The following is a 13,413-nucleotide window of genomic DNA, read 5'->3' on the forward strand; positions in this document are numbered from 1 at the left end:
TGGAATTGCATCCTGGGGCCACATTCTGACCTCTTTGAGTTCTGCCCTGCTCTGTTTCACCCTACGTCTATAAGTGGGTGTGAGCATCACAGCTACATGATCAGAAGAGCCAATGTTAGGGAGGGGGGCTGCTCTGTAGGCATTTTTGATGTTTGTATACACATGATCTAATGTGTTATTGCCCCTTGTGGCAAAGTCAACATGCTGATAGAATTTTGGTAACACAGTTTTGAGACTTGCCTGGTTGAAATCCCCGGCCGCCACGAGAAAAGCGTCAGGATGTGCCGTCTGCTGCTCGTTGATGATGTTGTAAAGTTGACTCATCGCTTCCTTCACATTAGCCTCTGGTGGTACATAGACTGCTACGATGATGACCGCCGTCAGCTCCCGTGGCAGGTAAAACGTTCGGCACTTCAGAGTCATGAGCTCTATTTGTGGTGAGCAATGTGTAGCACTCTCTCCGCCCTGTATAGTGTTAGCCCCTCCAGTTGAATTGCATCGTCCGTTATGTTCTGGTCGAGCCAGGTTTCCGTGTAGACAGTGACACAGCAGTCCCTCACGCTGCGCCTGGAAGCTCTCAAGAGCCTGATGTAGTCCATTTGGCACTCGAGGGAGCGCACATTTGCTAGCAAGATTGTGAGGATAGCCGGTCTGCTTGGGTTAGCGATCAGCCTAGCCCGCACTCCAGCACGCTTGCTCTCACACCGCTTTCGGTGTCTCCTAGTCGGAGCCATTGTGGGCAGGACCCAGGTGTTCCCTGCGCCGCCGGTTCCACGCAATAGTCCCAGCTCGCTCAGCACATTTCACCAATGTCCCGCGATCTTGTCACAAGGGCCTTTGTTACAAATGTCCAATAGAAACTGATGATCATACACATATTTCCCTTCCTTAACTGACGATGACATGGACATACATACAGACGTGGACAAAGACACTGCACAGTAAGTAGGAGAGGCCGCCGTCGGTCACGCCGCCATGTCAGTACAGTTCAAGACCTGTTCAAGACAAGACCTGAGGAGTTTGAGGAAACTCTTGATGTGGTGAGGTTGATGTGTTTTGAAGTGCATGGCTTCAATTGAATTATTGAGTCACTGAATGACACTAACATTTTTCGTGTGTTCATGTGTTTTTGGTAAAATATTCTGATGAAACATGACATGTCCAGGCCTGTAAAGTTTTCCTGACGCCCATGTGGCCAGCGGCTCAGGAAGAGCTATGACTCCATTTTACGAAACATTAAAACAAAATGCTGATGAAAGTTCTAACTGTTCCTGAAATCGCCGGTTACTTAGAAGAAACCCCGTCATTCACTAAATTCATTCATTCACATGTAAAGACGGAGAGAGAAAGGATGGGAAAAAGGAAACCAGCTACGATGACTAACCAGACGCAGCGCTTAAATACTCGACGCCTGCTGAGCGCTGACAGTTCACCGAGCCGCCCGGAGAAGAAGCAAGAAGAACCAGGAGCAGACTGAAGCCACCTCGATTTATTATTTCTTTATTCCATCCTTCATTTTACATCTTGTTTAAGCTGTGTCAGTGAAAATGGTGAGCTGTGGAAACCTGCTGAAGAGCGTGCTGGTCGCCGTCATCTTGGTGACTCTGGCTGGATCAGGATCGGCACGTGAGTGGCAGCTTTACAAACAGGAAGCAGACCTGCAGCATGAAACTGTTTTCAACACCTGAGCAATTTGAATTCTTATTTTTCCCCTCTGTTTCTGTTCGTTTGTAGGGGAGCTGTTGAGCTGCTGCACGGAAGTCAGCACTAAGGAGATAACGGAGCCGATCACAGGATACGAGCTCCAGAGAGGCAATCCTCCATGCGTCCGAGCCGTCATGTAAGGAGACAAAAACTGTTTGAAACAAAATAATACAACAAATTTACTGTTCAGTATCTCCTCTCCTCTTTAAATTTGAGTTGATTTTGTGCAAACGCTGCCAAAAAGCCCAGTCTTGCATCTTTTAGTCTCATATTCAGTGTTCTTCCAAACTCCAGTGAAAATCTGGATGAAATAATCCACCCTGTTTCCAGTGCAGTTTGACAAATCTGTTGAAAGGAGGCAGACTGAGGCAGATCAGCCCGCTAGGATCAACAAAATGACTCTTGATTCAAGAAAATTCTGTAAACAAGTTGATCAGCATTGGAAACAAGTCATTATCTCATCCCACTGGCAGATTTATACTCTTCATAGTCACAGAGCGTCAGGTCCATACACACTGCATCACTGCACATCATCCTGTACATAGCTGGTATAGTGGTTGTTTGTATACTTGTTGATTCTTTTCTCGTTCCTTCTGTTTTCTATTTTTGATTTATTTTATGTCAATTGCACTGTTCACTTTCTATTTGCACTGAGAGTTTAAAGTTTACCAGAGTCAAATTCCTTGTATGTGAATGCATACTTGGCCAGTAAAGCTGATTCTGGTTCTGATTCTGAAGAAAAACACAAAATTTGAACCCTGAAATGAGACGAAATGAAATGTTATAACGGATTTTTTTTTTTTTTTTTTTTTTTTGGCAGTGGGCGTGATTTGTGTACAATCTTTAATGCCTCATTTTGAAAAAACTCTTCACAGAAACTTGGAGCTCCTCTATTTGCCTGCTCATAGCAAACTGCAGCTGTGATGCTGAGCAGCCTGTGTTCAGTCAGTGTAGTCATGTTGCCTGTGTGTGTCTGTGCTGCAGCTTCCAGACAGAGAAAGGCTCCTTCTGCGCCTACGTCGGAGCTCCATGGGTCAGGGCTAAGGTCAATGAGCTCAGGTACGTTTCATGTTCACGCACTCTGCAGGCTGATCTCTCTACACTCCACACACTTGCTTGTTTGCTCAATTGTAGGATCATTTTCTCACCAAATTCACTTTGTTTTCATTCTTTCTAGAGAGAAACTGGAAGCGAGTGCCAGAGTTACTTCCAAATCTCCATCAGATCAGACCGACCAATAGAGCGATCTCCTCTCTGTCTCCAGCCAGCAAACTCCTGGAAATGAAATATTGCATGGTTAACACAGATAAAAATATTTTATTGGGCATTTGAATCTTAAGTTTTCATCTCAAATTGTTAATTAATGCTTATTTTTGCTAATTTTGTTTGTACTGAAGCCTTAAATTCCACTTTATTTGAACTTGGTGCTCACTTTTCCAATTCCAGTGTCAGGGTTCAACATGTTGGTGAATTATTTATAACCAAACGTCATGTGCTCGTGTCCACAAGTAACATTATTTTGTTATTCAATGCATTGTTACTTCCTTAATTTTTTTTTTTTTTTATATCAGGTTCATCAGTATTGCTGAAGAAGTGATTCATGAAATCTGTCCCAACTAAATGTTAATGGGCCTCTTATTATTTGAAAATTCATAATAATTCTTCATCCAGAGGAGAGGTTGTGCAACTGGGGAAACCTTCCTCACAAATAAATGATGCCGATTCTGTAAACTGTCGTCTGCTGTTTATCTCTTACATCTCCTCACATTTTTACTGCAAGCGGCCAGAGAGCGGAGGAGGATTTTTTCCTGATAAGTCATGAAGGCAAAGCTAATCTTGTTCAATGCATCAGACTGAAATGTACCTTCACAACTCAGACTACAACACTTTGAGTGAAAGATGTCTGGGAATAGGTTTCAAAACACAAGAAGAGAACAGCAGACTGTAGAATACAACATCAGCATAATCTGCATGAATAGAAATGACTTGTGTAAATGATAAGTTGAGCTGAGATCTTGTTTGTGTTATTGAATGAGCAGATAAAGAGCTGGGTAAGAGTCAGTATGTTCACTCTGTTGCAGAGCTGATTTGAAAAAAAATGTGAGGGGCAAATTTAATTAAAGTCAGCACTAAGGAGATAACGGAGCTGATCATAGGATACGAGCTCCAGAGAGGCAATCCTTCATGCGTCCCAGCCGTCATGTTAGGAGACAAAAACTGTTTGAAACAAAATAATACAACAAATTTACTGTTCAGTATTTTGTCTCGTCTTTAAATTTGAGTTGATTTTGTGCAAACGCTGCCAAAAAGCCCAGCCTTGCATCATTCAGTCTCATATTCAGTTCTTCCTAACACCAGTGAAAATCTGGATGAAATAATCCACCCTGTTTCCAGTGCAGTTTGACAAATCTGTTGAAAGGGGGCAGACTGAGGCAGATCAGCCCGCTAGGATCAACAAAATGACTCTTGATTCAAGAAAATTTGGCAAACAAGTTGATCAGCATTTGAAACAAGTGATTATCTCATCCCCCTGGCACTCTCCGAGTTTGATCTCGTTTTCAGTTTTCTCCTGCAAACTTTCATGAGGTTAGGAGATTCTTAGATTGGTATAAAATATAAATGTATGTTTTGTGAATCTGTGTTCAATCTTGTATCGTCTAAGTTCTAGTTGTTGTCTTTGTGTTGGTTCTGTGTTTTTTGGGAGCAGGCAGATTTATGGGATAGGGATGAGAACAGAGTGAAATAATAAGAGTAGTGATTAATCATACTAATAAATGGTACATTATATTGTCTATAAACACAGCTTATTTGTGTAAGGAAATTATTGCTGATCTTTTGTTATGAATTATACAGATGTACGGAATATGAATGATGAATTTACTCCAATAAAATGTTGTGACTGGTTTTGAAAAATTCATTTGTTTCCAATGTAATGACACTGTCTTCCCTTTTGTTTACTGCTTCTTTTGAGAGCAGTAAGAGGCCAAAACTGGACAGAAATGAGAAAGTTTCACTGAGGAGTTTGATTTGGTTACACATCACTCTCATAATAAGAAGCTACCGCAAGATGATGAGATTATGTTTAAAAAAAAATCTCAATCTCAACAAGTCATTCAGTCTCCTGGTCGGTGTTGAAATCTTGTTTTTCTTCAAACAAGGAAAAAAAAAATCTCCCACCTGGATGAGATAATTCCACTTGTTTCCAAAGTGTCATTTTCTTGATCCCAGTGGCTGATCTGCCTTATTCTGCCTCGTTTCAACAGATTTATACTTGTTCCCAGAATTCCTGAAAAAGGTGAAACTGCATTGTTGACCAGTGGGATTATCTCATCCCACAATGGGAATTTTGTTTGAGGAAACTCTTGACTTGGTGAGATGGATGGGTTTTGAAGTGCATGGATTCAACTGAATTATTGAGTGACTGAATGACACGAACATTTTTCCTGTGTTCATGTGTTTTTGGTAAAATATTCTGATAAAACATGACATGTCCGGGCATGGATGAAATTTTGATTTCAGAGGTGGGGGGGACACAACTGGCTTGAGTACAGGGGTGGCGGGCGGGGGGGCTTGAACCGCTTGAGGACCAAAACTGCCATTTGAAAAAGTGGAGGGGACATGCCCCCCCCCCCCAAATTACGTCCGTGTGTCCGGGCCTGTAAGGATTTCCTGACGCTCCCGTGGCCAGCGGCTCAGGAAGAGCTATGACTCCGCTTTAAGAAACATTAAAACAAAATGCTGTTGAAAGTTCTTACTGTTCCTGAAATCGCCGGTTACTTAGAAGAAACCCCGTCATTCACTAAATTCATTCATTCACATGTAAACAAGGAGAGAGAGAGGAGGGGAAACTGGAAACCAGCTACGATGACTAACCAGACGCAGCACTTAAATACTCGACACCTGCTGAGCGCTGACAGTTCACCGAGCCGCTCAGAGAAGAAGCAAGAAGAACCAGGAGCAGACTGAAGCCACCTCGATTTATTATTTCTTTATTTCATCCTTCATTTTCCATTTTATCCAAACTGTGTCAGTGAAAATGGTGAGCTGTGGAAACCTGCTGAAGAGCGTGCTGGTCGCCGTCGTCTTGGCAACTCTGGCTGCATCAGAATCGACAGGTGAGTGGCGGCTTTACGGACAGGAAGCAGACCTGCAGCATGAAGCTGTTTTCAACACCTGAGCAATTTGAATTCTTATTTTTCCCCTCTGTTTCTGATCATCAGAATCGAAGCTGAAGAGCTGCTGCGAGGAAGTCAGCAGTGTGGAGATAACAGAGCCGATCATAGGATACCATCTCCAGAGACGCAATCCTCCATGCGTCCCAGCCGTCATGTAAGGAGACAAAAACTTTCTGAAACAAAATAATAACAAATTTACTGTTCAGTATCTCCTCTCGTCTTTAAATTTGAGCTGATTTTGTGCAAACGCTGCCAAAAAGCCCAGTCTTTTATCATTTAGTCTCATATTCAGTTCTTCCTAACGCCAGTGAAAATCTGGATGAAATAATCCACCCTGATTCCAGTGCAGTTTGACAAATCTGTTGAAAGGAGGCAGACTGAGGCAGATCAGCCTGCTAGGATCAACAACATGACTCTAGATTCAAGAAAATTCTGTAAACAAGTTGATCAGCATTGGAAACAAGTGATTATCTCATCCCACTGGCAGATTTATAGCTACTCTTCACAGTCACAGAGTGTCAGGTCCATACACACTGCATCACTGCACATCATCCTGTACATAGCTGGTATAGTGGTTGTTTGTACACTTGTTTATTCTTCTCTCATCCCTTCTGTTTTCTATTTTTTATTTAATTTATGTCAATTGCACTGTTCACTTTCTATTTGCACTGAGAGTTTAAAGTTTTCTGGAGTCAAATTCCTTGTATGTGAATGCATACTTGGCCAATAAAGCTGATTCTGATTCTGATTCTGATTCTGAAGAAAAACACAAGATTTGAAACCTGAAATGAGACGAAATGAAATGCTATAATGGATTTTTTTTCCTTTGGAGTGCGGGTGATTTTGTGTATGCCTCATTTTGAACAAAACTCTTCATAGAAACTTGGAGCTCCTCTATTTGCCTGCTCATAACAAACTGCAGCTGTGATGCTGAGCAGCCTGTGTTCAGTCAGTGTAGTCATGTTGCCTGTGTGTGTCTGTGCTGCAGCTTCCAGACAGAGAAAGGCTCCTTCTGCGCCTACGTCGGAGCTCCATGGGTCAGGGCTAAGGTCAATGAGCTCAGGTATGTTTCATGTTCACGCACTCTGCAGGCTGATCTCTCTACACTCCACACACTTGCTTGTTTGCTCACTTGTAGGATCATTTTCTCACCAAATTCACTTTGTTTTCATTCTTTCTAGAGGGGAACTGGAAGCGAGTCTCAGAGCTACTTCTGAATCTCCATCAGATCAGACCGACCAATAGAGCGATCTCCTCTCTGTCTCCAGCCAGCAAACTCCTGGAAGTGAAATATTGCACGGTTAACACTGATAAAAATATGCTTTTGGGCATTTGAATCTTAAGTTTTAATCTCAAATTGTTAATTAATGCTTATTTTTGCTAATTTTGTTTGTACTGAAGCCTTAAATTTCACTTTATTTGAACTTGGTGCTCACTTTTCCAGTTCCAGTGTCAGGGTTCAACATGTCGGTGAATTATTTATAACCAAACGTCATGTGCTCGTGTCCACAAGTAACATTATTTTGTTATTCAATGCATTGTTACTTCCTTTTTTTTTTTTTTTTTTTTTTTTGTCAGGTTTATTACAGTTTTTTTCAGTCGCTTTTTCCAGTCTAATGAAACTGGGATCCACTTTGTCGTCATCTTCACCTCCAAACCACAGCAGAAGTTTTCTTTTGCAAATGTGTTCATACCTTTTCATTGGATTCACACATTTTTCAGGCTCTTTTGCACAACACTTCTCACGTGTGTCATTTACATGGCCCTGACTCCATTGACTTCACTGTGGTAGTCAAAAGCAAAACATCTGCTCACAGCTGATAGAAATGAGCTCCATCACTGTGAAATCACTAGTGCACCTGCATCACTGCCCTTTCCACCAATCACCATTCACCAATCAATCAGGATGCACCCACAAAAAAGGGGCCTATAAATTGTATTATGTATTTTTTTCAGCTCCTTTGAGTTTTTTTTTTGTGTAATACTGTATGTGACTTACCGTATTTCAGTTTTTGCCATCAATTCAGTAAAATTTCACTTCAAAGTCTTTCTGAGTTTGGATACAGTTCTTTACTGTAAGTTCACATTTGAATGTGCAGCACACAGGAGAACCTTGTTCAAACTGACAGCTGTATTTTGTATTCTGCTGTCAGCTGTGTTACAGTACAGTAGAGCTGATTGAAGGAATCTACTCATTTGGGCAGAAGTTGAGTTGTTTGAGGGAAATATTGGCTTTTGCTACTTGCTTTACAATATGTAGCTATGTCAATTGTCAAAAATATGACTGCAATACACACAGGAAAAAAGTAAGGTTGACCCTGCTTAGACTAAAAAGGGGATGTTGCATTTTGGTGTTGAGTATGAAGTGAGTGAGTGGCTGGATTCAGTCGTTTGACTGCAAGTTGTATTGGGCGGTGACAAAATGTGCTTTTGCTGCATGTTTGAAATGTTTTGTCATGGTCAGAGCCTTTTGCAAACAAAATGTGTTATTTTGGGAAGTGCGCCTCTCATTAGGCCTATGGATTAACTGTTTTGATACCAGCATTTCTGAGTTGACAGAGGAGGTAAAGCGATTGAAAAAAAACTGTAGTATTGTTGAAGAAGTGATTCATGAAATCTGTCCCAAGTAAATATTAATGGGCCTCTTATTATTTGAAAATTTCTAATAATTCTTCATCCAAAGGAGAAGTTGTGCAACTGGGGAAACCTTCCTCTCAAATAAATGATGCCGATTCTGTAAACTGTCGTCTGCTGTTTATCTCTCTTACATCTCCTCACATTTTTTCTTAAAGTGGCCAGAGAGCGGAGGAGGATTTTATCCTGATAAGTCATGAAGGCAAAGCTAATCTTGTGCAATGCATCAGACTGAAATGTGCCTTCTCAGCTCAGATTACAACACTTTGAGAGACAGGGGCCGGATTCTCCAAAAAGTTCTTACTAATAATCTTAAGACGTTTCGTAAGAGGAAAAAATGAGAAGTTCATAAGAATGTTCTCAAGTGCTATTCCCCATTATTTTCTTAAGAACTGCACATTATCTTAAGAACTTCTTAATTTTTTCCACTTACGAACTTCTCAACTCTCTACCTTTATGTAAACAAACAGCCTCGAGCTGCAACCCACAGCAGTTCCATCTAAAATACAACAAAACAATATCCATTATAGTCTAAACTTTGATTTGATGTTATAAAAGTGTTTTCTCAAAAATTGAGATACATACTTTGTATTGGACAGCGACGATATTACTAACCTATTAGTTAATGGAATCTAAATATAATTGACACATGAATGGTGACTGGTGACTAAACAAAATGTCCTCATATAGACTCTGAAATAATATATGTGCCTATATGTGTCTAAATACCGGTTTAGATATTAGGCTGAATTACAGTTTAGATAACGATTATCACTATGTTAACATATACAATGTAAAGTTATTAAGGTATTAGCCTACTACATTAATCTATGTTATATAATCAAATTTGGCTCTAAATTAATCAAAGATGTTTGAAAAATAGCTTACCTTCACACAGCATGTGGTTACTTAAGACGACCTTTACCTGTCTTAAAGTTACGATATTATTTAAGAAAAATAATAAGATAATTTCTTTCAAGAATCCCATTTATTCTTAAGAAAAATCTTAAGAATAAAGTTGAGAACATTCTTACGATCTTTTGTTTGGATTCTTAAGATATTTTGTTTGTGAATTCGAAAATATCTTAAGATTCTTCTTAAACCCAAACTTAAGAAAAAAAGTGGAACTTAAGAATAAATTTAATCTTAAGAACCTTTGGAGAATCCGGCCCCAGATGTCTGGGAATAGGTTTCAAAACACAGGAAGAGAACAGCAGACTGTAGAATACAACATCAGCATAATCTGCATGAACAGAAATGACCCTTGTGTAAATGACAAGTTGAGCTGAGATCTTGTTTGTGTTATTGAATGAGCAGATAAAGAGCTGGGTAAGAGTCAGTATGTTCACTCTGTTGTAGAGCTGATGTCAGTCTGACTGTGCACGGTGCAACCTGAATGCAACAGCAGCTGCAGCGTTGGACTGTCGGGCCTTCAAACCCAAATCATTTGAAATGAAATGAGAAAGACCAATTTAATTAAAGTCAGCAGTGGAAAGAGTACTGCAAACTGCCCCTCCAGAAGAAGTACCAGCAGATACCAGCAGAGTGACAGTACTTCCTCTGCAGCAGCAGTTTGTAGTACTCTGGTTCTTGGTGATGCGTGTTGGAGTTTGCTGGACTTGAGGAGAATCTCCTGGTTCTGTCTAATCCATCATCCACGTGGTTCGGTGCAGACTTTTCCGTCATCCTCGTTCCTCCCTGGCTGTGGTAACTTTTGGTGACGTGGCTTCATCTTCGATCTCTTCATCAGCACCTCGGCCACCTCTCTACCTGTGATTAGTAACTTCACAACATCCTCCTCCTCCTCCTCCCACATCACACCAGCATCATCTCAACATGAGTAACAACCAAATATATGCACCCATGACACACACTGCAAAATGACAGAGGGAAAAATAGCCTGAATGTTATATGCATGGCTTCATCCTGTTTTGTGTCACTCGCTTTTCCTTTTGTTTAATTTCTTTTTTGACGTGTAGTCCACTTTTTTGGGGGGGGTGGGGGGTTGATCGGGGCCTTGGAACCCAGAATTGCAATATAAAGCATTTTAAATTAGTATAAACGGCAAATGAACTTGAAACCTTTTAAGGAGAAAGCCACCCAGTGAATTCTCATAAACAGCTCTAAAGACAATGCCGATTTCTGTTTTGGCCACTAGATTTTTTTTTTTTCCCACAGTGGCTGCCGGGATGTCCTGAGGAATGACTTCAGAGAAATTATGAGGCAATCTCTGCTTGGCTGTCTAAATATAAACATTTCCACCACAGTATACACTTTCATTATTGTGCCTATTTCTCATGAAGTACTGAATAATAAGTCGTGGCCTACTCGCTTTTGGTTTCACGTTCTGTGAGTTTGACCCAAAAATGTCACGATGCCTGCAGTGTGGAGCAGCGTGATGAGTTTCTCACCTGCGCTGCACAAGTCATCACAGCTACAACAGGTAGCATCAACACTTTTCACACTTTTTTTGGTTGTTTTGTCTGTGTGCGTGTGTGTATGTGTGTGTGTGTGTGTGTGTGTGTGCTTGTTTCTCAGAAAGTCTCATGGCAGTGCAGATGTTGTATCTCAGTGGTTTCAAGCACCGCGAAGAGATGAAAGCAGCAGCAAATAGTCTAATGGGGTGGAGGTGTGATTGCACTATGACCACACAGACACGCACTCACTCACACACATGCATGCACACACACACACATGCATGCATACACACACACACATCACCATGCCCCATCTCAGAACTAAAACTAAAAAAGGCTTTGTGTCCGACGTCACGATGCTCGTCCCACCCCGACGCCAACAGTATAAAAGTTGTGATGCAGCATCAACACAAACAGCCAAACAGCCAGCCAGCCAACCAGCCAGCCAACCAGCCAACCAGCCAGCCAACCAGCCAGCCAGCCAGCCAACCAGCCAGCCAACCAGCCAACCAACCAGCCAGCCAACCAGTCAGTGAGGCAGCCATCTTGGTCCGTCTGTCATCATGTCTGTGCAGCCGAGGATCCTGTTTGTCGCCGTCCTGCTCCTCGCCATGTGTCTTTGCTTCCATGCGGCTCCGGGCAACCGTAAGAAACAACCTTTTTTTTTAACCTTTTTGTGTCACAGAGTTTCCTGCTTCTGACCGTCAGCAGCACCGGAAGAGCTCCAACGATAAGCAGACAGAGTAACTCCATGTTTGGTGCAAAAAGAAAAACTCACAGCTTTTGTCCATTTTAAAGGTGCACTATGCAAAACTGGCGAGGATCGTTTATCCTCAGCTGGCAAATAAGCACATCATGTGTCATGTGTTGCTGTTAAATGTGTGTTTACTGCATCTTCCAGTTTATCTTCTATTTCTTCATTTTTTGATTGTATTTTTACAAAAGCCCTTCTCGGGACAGGTGTTGCAAATTAGCGTCCCCCACAAGCACTGGAGAGCTGTTTCTGTTTGTCTGTGTACATCTTATTTATCCTTATCATATAAACCAGTGGCTTTCAGATGGGGGTATGTATGCCCCTAGTGGTACGTTGGAGTACTGCATGTCAGTTTAATAACTATCAGTCATGCCTAAGTCGTAAAATGCTTAGCCTGTGCTGTAAATATGTAAATGTAGGTTTGTTGCTGCTCATGCAAACTGTACCGAGCTCTGCCTCGTCTTCTGTTCACTTCAAACAAAAATACGAACGTGAAGCAAGAGAGCGAGCAGTTGCACGAGATTATTGCTTTAATCCCTCACCTAAAATCACGCCTGAATTGTTTAACCCTTTGAAACCGGAGCAAATTGGCTTGATTTCTTTCAACAATAAGGCAAGGAGCAAGCTGGAAAGAAGTAAAAAAAACAAAAAAAAAAAACAAACAAACAATCAAAAAAAAAAAAAACAGGAAATTAGCTAAGAAAAAAAGAGAGGGAAATTCTCCCTCCCTCTTTTTTAAATTCATTAGAAAATTATCAGGGAAAATGTCCAGAAAATTAATGAATTAATTTAATTGACTGAAATTAATTAATTAAATTAATTTAATTATGTGAGAGTAAATAACAAACTTTTCTGATAATTTTTCAACTTTTTAATTTGTATTATTTTTTTAATAATCAGGACTTTTTTGGTTGCTCACTTTCAGGTCATTTCCTTGTTTATATTTGTTTTTAACTTTTCATTTTCATTTTTTTCTAAACTTTTTAAACTTTTAACTAATTTCTTGCAAATTTTAGGGGTCATTTCTTGTTAAGGGGCCCTTTTTTTCTTTTCTTTTCTTTTTTCTTTTTTTTTTTTTTGAAAGAAGTCATATGAATTTGTTCAGGCTTCAGGGTTAAAGGTGCATTCCGAAAAACCGATGTGAAATCCTGACAAAAAAAAAAAAAAAAAACAGCTGAAACCACAACAAAGTTTTCAAGGAGATTCAAACAAACACAGAGTTTATTCCACTTTCACATTTAATCATCGATAAGTCACATGTTGACACAATAACGCCTGTGTGGTGATTACAGTCTCTGTGGTTAAAAATATTATCCTGATATAACTCTCTGATCACAGGCTGGTGGCCTTTTGCAGTTGTTTTTTTTTTTTTCTCTGTAACCGCGCAGCACAAACTGTTCTTCACCAGATCAGACGACGATAAGGAGGAAGGAGGAAGAGGAAAACGATGGTGGGGCTGATTGAGATGTCTCTGTTACTGAGGGATTCTACTTATACACACACACACTCCCACACACACGGGCGCACACACACACACACACACACACACACACCAAACGTTTAGGTGTTTTTTTTGTTGGGTTTTTTTGGGGGGGGGTTGTTAGTTTCCTGTTGCACAGACTCTTTTTTTCCCTCTAGTGTGATCTCTGTCAGATACCACACTGCTGAACACACTGCGGTTTCCACGGCGATGCCACCTCCTACGTGCACTTCGCCACATTGTGTTGCA

At 40.8% G+C, this 13,413-nt stretch overlaps 1 protein-coding gene across 1 annotated transcript; it reads left to right on the plus strand.

The window, feature by feature from the left end:
* Positions 1 to 1,505: 1,505 nt before the first annotated feature.
* On the plus strand, positions 1,506 to 11,390 carry LOC115379202 (uncharacterized; the record flags this gene model as incomplete). The annotated part of the gene is made up of 8 exons (XM_030079922.1): positions 1,506 to 1,626; positions 1,735 to 1,840; positions 2,689 to 2,763; positions 2,884 to 2,960; positions 5,736 to 5,819; positions 5,925 to 6,033; positions 6,868 to 6,966; positions 11,333 to 11,390. Coding segments are annotated over exons 1-8 (687 nt in total), but the record flags the coding sequence as incomplete, so codon positions are not given.
* Between the last annotated feature and the right edge of the window lie 2,023 nt (positions 11,391 to 13,413).

This window comes from Myripristis murdjan, chromosome 20 (genome assembly GCF_902150065.1).
Source record: "Myripristis murdjan chromosome 20, fMyrMur1.1, whole genome shotgun sequence".
Classification (NCBI taxonomy): Eukaryota; Metazoa; Chordata; class Actinopteri; order Holocentriformes; family Holocentridae; genus Myripristis; species Myripristis murdjan.